Source organism: Antrostomus carolinensis, unplaced genomic scaffold (genome assembly GCF_000700745.2).
Source record: "Antrostomus carolinensis isolate BGI_N321 unplaced genomic scaffold, ASM70074v2 scaffold21452, whole genome shotgun sequence".
NCBI lineage: Eukaryota > Metazoa > Chordata > Aves > Caprimulgiformes > Caprimulgidae > Antrostomus > Antrostomus carolinensis.
This window is the reverse complement of record NW_010298876.1, coordinates 160,016-170,073: the sequence shown is the minus strand read 5'-3', so window position 1 is coordinate 170,073 and position 10,058 is coordinate 160,016. Positions and strand designations below refer to the sequence as shown.

The 10,058-nt window shown below is 35.0% G+C and overlaps 1 protein-coding gene across 1 annotated transcript in view; it reads left to right on the top strand.

The window, feature by feature from the left end:
* Window positions 1–962: 962 nt before the first annotated feature.
* The window catches only part of SPATA17 (spermatogenesis associated 17), a gene marked incomplete at its 5' end in the record, with an annotated part of 84,922 nt that continues 75,826 nt past the window's right edge, over window positions 963–10,058 (top strand). Inside the window, 3 exons of the mRNA XM_010162592.1 lie at window positions 963–1,052; window positions 3,128–3,209; window positions 8,572–8,622. Of these exons, the coding sequence (XP_010160894.1) occupies window positions 963–1,052; window positions 3,128–3,209; window positions 8,572–8,622 (223 nt within the window). The remainder of the gene's footprint in view (window positions 1,053–3,127; window positions 3,210–8,571; window positions 8,623–10,058) is intronic.

Genomic DNA, 10,058 nt, shown 5'->3' with positions numbered 1-10,058 from the left:
CCAGGCTGTCCATGGAGGTTCATGATGTAGCAGAAGTCCACCTGTAGCCCATGCAGGACCCCACGCCAGAGCAGGTGGATGCCTGAAGGAGGCTGTGACCCCATGGGAAGCTCACGCTGGAGCAGTTTCCTGGGAGGACCTGTGGCCCCATGGAGAGAGGAGCCCATGCCGGAGCAGTTTGTGAAGAACTGTCAGTCATGGGAAGGACTCACATTGGAGAAGTTAATGGAGGACTGTCTCCCATGAGAAGGTCCCCACGCTGGTGCGGGTGAAGGAGTCCTCCCCCTGAGGAGGAAGAAGCGACAGAAAGAACGTGTGATGAACTGACCTCAACCCCTGTCCCCCTGTGCTGCTGGTGGGAGGAGGTGGAAAATCAGGAAAGAAATTAAGCCTGGGAAGAAGGGAGGGATGGGGGGAAGTGTTTTAAGATTTGGTTTTACTTCTTATTATCCTCTGATTTGATTGGTAATAAATTAAATTTGTTTTATTTTCCTCAAGTTGAGTCTGTTTTGCCCATGCCAGTAATTGGTGAGTGGTGTCTCTCCGTCCTTACTGCCACCCATGAGCCTTTCATTATATTTTTCTCCCCTTGCCCAGTTGAGGAGGGGGAGTGATAGAGTGGGCTTTGGTGGGCATCTGGGATCTAACCAGGGTCAACCCACCACACAGAAGTCCATGACATGCTGACATGGATATTCAGTATTGTATGGGAATAAGAAGTACACTCTCCCAAACCTTACATCATCTACAAGTTGTGATACTCTTTATCTTTGTTATCTTCATAATATGCAACTAATGTAGATTATATTGGTTTACACTATTATTTAACTATGTAGAATTAAAAAGTGAAAAACCTGGTGAAAAAGTCACAAACTGCAACATTAAGACATATTTAGAAGAATTTTTGTGCTTTGGCACTAAATTATCATGCTGACAAGTATTACTACTTTTTATATGTTCAGATCTGTAGATGAACACAGAAAAATAGAGTACAAAGCTGCTATCAAAATCCAGAGCTGGTTTCGAGGATGCAGAGTCCGAGCCTATCTGAGGTAGTATATTAAGCCTATGTTAATCTGTATTTCAATCTTGATTTTTTTTCCCCCAAATTTCTCATGGTATTACTTGATTTTAATAAAACGGGAGCATTAAAAAAAATATTCTGTTTTTAAATAGAATTAAATATATACTGTGCCACCATAAGAAATAATACCTTTTGATTTTCAGAACTGCATACAATTAAAATAGCATTATTTTAATAAGTAGCATGGAAATAATCCAACTTCAGGATGGATACACATTGTTTAAGAAATTTTGGCATGACTGGGAAAAAAATAAAGTCTTTCATGTATACTGCTTGCATAGACTTTTCTTATGTCTGTTATTGTGGATGTTACAGAAAAATTGCCTAGTGAGTGTATGGTAACTGGACTCCTGTTGCAGAAAATTAAATTCTACTGCTGGATTTGACTAAGTCATTTTAAAAAAATCTTTCTTTACATAATTTTCTCCATTTATAAAACAGAGATCATGTACAATTACTTGGTTCTGTGAAATGCTGTATTGACATTGATATAAATTTTTTGGACACAATATGCTCGGGCCCTCCTCCCAGGAGGCCTTCCTCCATTTTTTATGATCCTAAGCCCAATTGGTCAAATTTGTATGCTTTAATTTCTGTATCTTCACAAAAATTAAGGCTGTGTTAGAGAGGGATTGTCACATCTTCTAATTTTACCTCTTGCCTGTTGCAAGTCATTATGTATCATCCGGACATACTGTATCAAGCCTAAAGAATTATTAGGTTAAATAACATTAATCACTTAATGACCAATATTTCCCTCATAAAAAGATATGGCTACAGCCATTATGTGCACTTGTTATAAAAAACACTGGTACTATATTTTCAGTTGCTGGTTCAAGTGTGTTGTCACAGGATGTAGCCAGCACATGCAAGTGTTCAGCAGGCAAATAAACATGGTATTTCAGTGCTCCATGGAGTATCAGCTATGCCATCAATATCAAAAGCCCCTAGGAAGACAAAGGATTGGTTAGTGCCCCTCTGTTTCCAGCACATGAATAAGAACAGCATGCTATTGAAGAAAGTGAAAACCCAAGTGTCTTTGCCAGTCTATTCTGTAGGAAAACGCTGTTCCAAACACACATTTATATTTAGTAATGACCAATGTAAGAAGAATAATGTAATTGTAATGACCATGTATGAAGAACTAAATTAGCTAAGTGTAGAAGAGGATTTTCTCTGCAGCTGTGTACAGAATGATCCTGCTTAGTGTCCTCTTTCCAAAGATGGATGTGGTGGTCTGATTTAGGAGCACAGGCTCAATGTAGCCAGTTGTCAGTGTTCTGAATTACCCTCTCATTTAGGTCTTCTGAATTACCTGCTGGAAAAAATTCCCTCCACTGAGTGACTCTAGCTGTACTGCAAGGCTTCTAAATTTGATATCCATAGTTAGGTGGTATGAATGCTCCACTATATAGCTTTTTCTAGGCAGTCCCAAAGTAATCATTACACTATTTTCTGCAAAAATGTTGTAAGACATCAATTATGGAACTTTTAGTAGCCTAATGAAGTGTGTGTACTAAGGACAGAGCAAAGATTTACTTACAGTTAAGCTAGGTGTAATTTCACAAAAGCAAAATGTAGTCCAAAAATTCCAGTTATCTGTGGGCTTTGTCAAATATTTAAAAATTGTCAACCTGTGAAAATGTTACGTGTGACTGAAAAAAATTCTGAACCAGTCAGATACGTCGGTATAAAACAATTCATGAAATTAATCTATCATGCAAATTACATTTGTAAGGATATTTCAGTAAATTTTTGTAATGATAATTGAAATAGTATACAGGTAAGTTTGCAGTAACTCATTTTTTTTCGAAAGCTAAGTATGTGTGTATGTATAAATATATGTGTATATTGGTTTATAAGTGTGTATGTTTCTGCCTATGTATATATGCATACATGTATATGTATAAAGTATGTTTGCAGTGGCCATCTGTTTGGAATAAGTATGGATGTAATACACTATAATTATTTTTAATATTAGGAAAAAAAGTTATATTGTAAAGTCTCAAAATAATAATATTTTTTTAATATATTTCATTTTAGAAATCTGAACAAAATGGCGACTTTAATACAGAAGTGGTGGAGAGGTTATCGAGGCAGAAGATACTTCAGAAAAATGGTGGAGGTAGAAAACTAGTTTGGTTATTTATAGAATACATGTGAAGTAGTTAACTCACTCATCTGAAAATTAAAAAGCTGAAACTTGATCCTTTACACACACACACATGTACTTTACTATCATGAGAAGCTTACTTATTTCAGTAAGCCTACTCATAATGGTCAAGTTAAGTCAGTGTTTAAGTGTTTGCAGCTCTGTAATGTCAGTCCTCAAACCAGCAATGAGATCTACTCATGCAGAAGCCTGCCCACCTGATGGTAATTGAGGATTGGAGCTTTTCAGGATGCTTTTTTAACTTTTAATTCTGAAAATAAAATAAGCCAATGTGTCTACACATTGGTATTCTATGTTTTACTGGTTTAAATTTCTTACTTAATGAACCTTGAAGTATTTGAGGTTTTGCCTTAAGGCACAAAACAGATCACAGTCAATCTAATTCCCTTGACAGACATGAAGATAGCAAAAGTGTATGATAGCACACAAGCTAAAACCTCTGTTAACAGGTTTAGGAGGTTAAAAAGAAACTGATTTACCTTTAACATAAAACAATTAAGTTTTTAATATGTAATTTACTTAACTAATTTATCAGTTTATGTTAATATTTCACAATAGTTTAAAACTTGTTGGTCATTTATTCTTGATTAATTTTGGTAAAGTTAAATTGTGTTTCATTCAAAACAGGCAAGTAAAAAAAAAACAACAAAAAAAAGAGCCATAATAACTCATATATTACAGGCTAAAGTCCGTACCTCCTACTAAACTATGTTTTCAAGTAGCGGGACTTCTGTGCCTGAAAACTTAATCTATTTTTCCTTGAAGTCTATCAGTAATCTAATTAAAGATTTTATCTCTTCCAATTTACCTGGCTTAACTAATACATTATGAGTCATCCTTTCAGGCTATGGTTTTCAGTCTACTTCCTAAACCACTTTAATTCTTGAATACAGGGCAGATAGCTGCATGGTTGAATTGGGTTCTGCTTTAAAAAAAATGGGTCTTCAGTTGAATATTGTCTCTGAGTTTAGGGAAGGTTTCTTTAATCTAGAAAATCTTCTGTAAAAGAAGTGAGGCACTATAATGTTACTGTGTGTTAAAATCTGTTAATGAGAAGAAAAGATCTATGCAGCCACTGGGGAAAGGGAAGGAAGAAATCAACTTCATGTGGAATATTGACACATACTGCCAAAACATGTTGTGGAATTCCCTCTACTTTAGGTTTTTAAGAAAAGGTTAGACAAATGCATGGATGCATCGATGAATTAGATATGCTTCAGGCAATGTTTTAGGTGAAGTCATCTCATGACATCCCCTTAAGTTCTAAATCTTTTCACAGTTAAAACATAATAGAGTGGTGAATTTCCCTTCAGAAACAAGGCCATTTATGTGTTTCTGTGTTTTTCAAGACGAGAATAAGCACCATGCCAAATTTTAGCATCTATTAATTAGGTCTTTAAGAGGGCTTAAGCAGGAGAAAGATCTGATGGTGGCCATTTTACATATTTTTCAATCCCTCCAAATTGTAGGGAGCTATCTTTTGGTCACCCCATGTTCAAATGCTAATTTCTTTGTCATTAGTAATCAGTTTCCTATTTTAAGCAGAATTCTATCACTTCAGAGACTTATTTTTTTTATATAAAGGTTGTAAAAACTGTGAAGCCCAGATAAGATACAAGTTGAACACATCACCACTGTGCCTACTGTCCATTGCAGTGTTCTGAGCGGTGCCCTGTAGGTAAGATGGCAAGATAAATATTCCCAAAGAGTCAGCCTGCAGTGGCATTGCAATTAGTGCCCGGTGACAGGATGAGAGGCAATGGGCACAAGCTGAAGTACAGGAAATTCCACTCAAAGATAAGAAAGAACATTTTTCACTGTGAGTGTGATCAAATACTGGAATGGGTTGCCCAGGCAGTGCAAGCTGTGCTTGTGGAGTCTCCACCTCTGGAGATACTCAAAACCCCACTGAATGAAGCCCTGCACAACTTGTGGTAATTGACTCTGGTTTGGGCACTGGTTTGGAGCCCCAGAGGTCCCTGCCAACTATTCATCTATGTTCTGTACATCTATGAAACTGGAGGTCTTTTACCTCATCTCTTTATTACTTTTTTCTTATTTTGTCCTCTCTTCTTAAAAAAATGTTCTGACAGTTACATTTTATGATAAAGAGTCTTTAAAATTAACCAAGGAAATCTGTAATAGCCAAGCTGAGACAGCTAGCATCATAAAACCCCCTCAGCTTTCCATTCTTGAAATATATTTCTGAAAAGAAAAATAATAACAAAAAAGACTTTAACCAATAAAGCTTAGTTTGTATGTTGTTCTTCAAACAGACATAATTGACAAGCTCTTGCCAAGTCTGAAGTCTTTGGAATAATGTAGGACAAAAAATTGTGCAAGCTCACGCATAATTCACATATTCTAAATCAGACCATGAATTCATCCCATTTCTGGATACCAGGACTTATCCAATATTAGCCAGTACTCTAGAGAAAGAGAATCTCAACAGCAAACTTACAAATTGTACAGCAATCAGCATAGAAAACCATCTCTTTACCTCAAATGCTTCATTTTGCGCTTGCTGTCTCTTTGTTTGGAGAGGACTAAATAGGACAGCCTGATTGGAAGCCAACCTGAAAGCCATTCAAGTAGCAGCTAAAAAGGCACCTTTTTCTCCCTTTAGATGACTGTATTCAGTATTGTATGTTTTGAGGTGGACTTAAATATAAAGTTCAAGTTCATTTCCTATATTTTCTTTATATTTTTCCTATATTTTTCCTTTACTCAATCAGTGGCTGAATTTGGAATATTTTGAAAAATAACAAAAATCTTCTCAGCAGCTTAACACAACTTTCAATTTAAAGGTTCAGTTATTGTTTGCATTGAACCCTTGCGAATATCTGCTGTAATGACTCCTGATTATGAAACACAATTATACATTTTACGTGATAGTTCCTTAAGTACAAAAAAATTTGGTCACTTCAAAATTTGTCCACTGGCAATGACTGGATTGGTATCTGCTGCCAGCAAACAAGGCAAAGCATATGCACAAAATACCCATGATTACTTGATAATAAATCATTTTAATGTTTATATTCAAAATTGTGAAATGTGAGTGGTACTGATGCGGAAAATAACAAAGGCTGAGGCTCATCAGATTGGCTGTCCATATGTGCATCACTACTAGTATTTAATTTGCTACTCCTCTAGCGGCTCTTCCTTTGATTGTGAAACTACATTAAGTTAAAAAAACTCTGAAGGTGTTGATATGACTGAAGTTATGTGCCTTTCTATATTCACCAAAATATAGGTGGGTTGGTATAAAGCTTTGATTCCTAATATTAATCTCAAGCAAAAATTAAGAACTGTACTCCTATAGTTTTCTTAATAACTTAGTTACATTGGTTGTACTGGATTCTGAGTCTTGTATGATCTGAAGGAAAGTATGAATTTTAAAACCAGGCAAACAGAATTTGAATCAAACTGTACATCACTATTTCTTTTTACAGTATTTTTCAGAGTCAATAAATCACTTGTTAAAGCAAAGGGAATTGTAACATCTAATTGCTATATGAGGTCAGCATGATGGCTATATTTTCAGCTCACTTTGGAAGGAGATGCTGTTGAAAAAAGTTAATATTTTATATGATGTAGTTTGACACCACCCTAAATAGTTTAGTGTCGATTCAAATTTTAAATAGTCCCAGTCCAATAGGAATTAGGCAAATGCCTATTTGATCTATTAAAAAAATCCAAAACAAAACAAAAAATACTCTGTTCCCAACTGAGACCATGTGTTGGTTCCTTCTCTCGGTCTACTCTCGATAACGTTTCTGGTTCTCCTTTGAATTTGTCACTTTGTTTTAACTGTTTAAAGAAAAAGAAAACACCAGTCAGGATCAGATCACATTTACAGGTGATCCCCACAATCTAGTATTTATTCTAATTCATGCCTTTGGGGCAGAGATTCCCTCAAATATCTATCTATCTATCTATCTATCTATCTACACGTGTATGTGTCTATATATCTACACATATACGTGAAACTTCTGTTGAAATTTAGCAGACTTGCATTTTTCTTTAATGTAAGAACTATCTTTTCTACTGTTTCCATTATTAGTAGATTGGTACGATATTAAAGTGAGCATTTTAAATGCACCTTAATTAAACTGCAGGAATTATGCCTTGCTTAATGTAATGAAGAAAGAGAATTTAAAATGAAGTAGCATCATTGTGTTCATTTGTAAATAACATATTGCAGCCAACTGTTTCTTAATTGCCCAGACTGTTGATAAATAATCCAGTCCTGCTGCTCTCCACAGACAATTTGCTTTGGATCAGACTAGGCAATTCAAATAACACTAATTACAGTGAAACCCTTTTATAGTGAATTCCTGTTTGCCATGGGGGAGAAAATCACTATATCAGGGGAAAGCACTTTTGCCTTTGATTTGTGTCTAAAACATGAGAAACACATAAAAGCTGCATGTTGTGCTAAATAAAGGACATACTCTTGCATTCAAAGTACTTATATTTTACTTTTTATGATACAATTGTGAATTATGTTCATTTTGCATTTGTAATTAGAGGGCGGAACAGATGTGAAAGCTTAGTTTAAAGTGATGTATCCATTAAAATAACCTATGCTGCCAAGTGATTGCTTAGTATAATAGGAGATTCGTTCACTATGAGAGGAATTCTACTTTATTGGAAGGAAACCAGGACTTCAGGAAATGTTTTCTATATCAGGGGATTCACTGTAACATGGTATCATTGTATTTATGATTTTATGATGTTAAAATGAATATTAAATGAAACAAAATTCCCAAGGATTACTCAGGAGGCAGCTAAGTACATAACATTTAGTACAGATGGTTGGAAGGCACAATTTTGCTCCATCACTGCATCCGTATCCTTGAACGATTTCGACTGAAGACAGCATTTCTTTGAATTTTTCATTAAACCAGACGTCTTGAAATATGAATTCCTTTTATGTTTCTGTGAGTTTTGGCTAAAAGAACCCCAGTGAATAAATCATACAATACTACGTGTCACCAGCACTTGTGAATATTTCTGCTTTGTTATTCTACTCTCAGTAGAGCACCATTGATTATCAAACTCAGCGGAGAGCATTTTATGATCATATATCTCCATTAGCTCCTAGTTTGACTACCATAGATTTTTCTGGTTAAGCCTGCATTATGTATTAGGAAGCCTATCTCTTCAATACAAAGTTTGATTTTATTCTCTCTAAGCCTAGAACTCTTATTATGTATTATGTATAAAGATTCTTATCTTTTATATGTAAAAATAGGAGCACTGTCTTTGTGTAACTGAAATATATGCCATCTTTTTTTTCCTTGATTCACAGACAGCATATTTTATTATGAAGATGAATTTCTACAATGAAATGGCTGTCAGGGTAAATATTTCTTCACTTGTTAAACAAATGAAAAGTCAATTGTGCTCCGAATTTGCTTTTAATAAAATGAGCAAACCAGAATAATATACACTTGATTGATATGCTGATGGCAACAGTGGGAAATAGTACATAGTTAAAAATTAAAGTTACACTCAGTAGTCTGGGTTCTATTTGGAAACTGTAGCTGAATTTAAGGCTTCTACATGTGTCTTACCCCATTTAAATGTTCATTGTACCTTACTGTATACGATAATAATAAAACCCCAAGCATCCTATCTGTGAGTATTCTTACAAATGTAGACATATATTTACAATTCTGACAAACTATGGGGCTTTTATGTTCATTGATGTGGCTGTGCTTTTTCTGTCCTTAGGACATTGCATTTGATGTATTGAATCTCAAAAGAGTTACTAAGAGAGCATAGGACCATTTCATTGCCTAAACGTAGAGGTGGAACTGCGCTGAACTCATTGATGATATTATGAGTGAATTTTGCTGTATGAAGAAAAGTATAAACAGTCCTTGAACTTTAATAAATATACAGCAAATGAAGTTTGTTATGGAGAAAACTGCAAAATATATTTAACTAGAAATTAGCATTTTTTTTCCTGAACTTTGTAAGTGCACTTAAACAAATATACAGAACAAACACAGGAAGGGCATGAGGTAATTCTTGCGATGAAATCCTTTTCTCTTACTTAATTCTTTTATTTTGTGGAATAGTCCTACTGTACCTTAGAGTCCTATATCTTTTTAGACAAGATATCTTACCTTTTGAATTCTACCAAATGTAGGAATGTGGTGGGGATAGAGAGTAATCCAAGGAAACTCCTGTAAAGTAGGGTGATTCTCAGAATATATGTTAATTTTGTGGCCTCTCTGATTCCAGAATAACTTGGCCTCAAGAAGTGTTCTCATTAGGTTTTTTACTTAGTGGTGGTTCTCTCAAAGGCACAAAATACAATGTTACATTTGGTGCATATTAGAGAGCTGAACATGTTTGACAACAATCTGATTCCTCAGAAATGCACTTTTTTTTGTTGTTGTTTAAGTTTATTCCTTAGTTAGCTAGTTTGAAAATATTCCACAGTGGATAAATGCTGTATACTCATGCAGCTGAAGTCAGTGAGAAAACACAAGATGCAAGCCAGCTCTTAAAAGTTGCCTGTGTACTTTTAGAAGGCATTTGAAGACCAAATTTCAGAGGTAATTATATATTCTAGTCAAATGGAGTTTTGCATTTGGTCTTTCATTTTTAAAAGAAATTGAATGTGTTCCCATTCATTTGTAATGGAAATATAATGTTGAATCATTAGGTGATGTAAATCTTCAAAGTACCATTTTTTCAGTCATGTCCTTTTCTTTAATGGAAATTTAAATCAGTAGAAAACAATAGAACAGATCTTTATGTGGTTGCAAATGTCAGAATCGGATT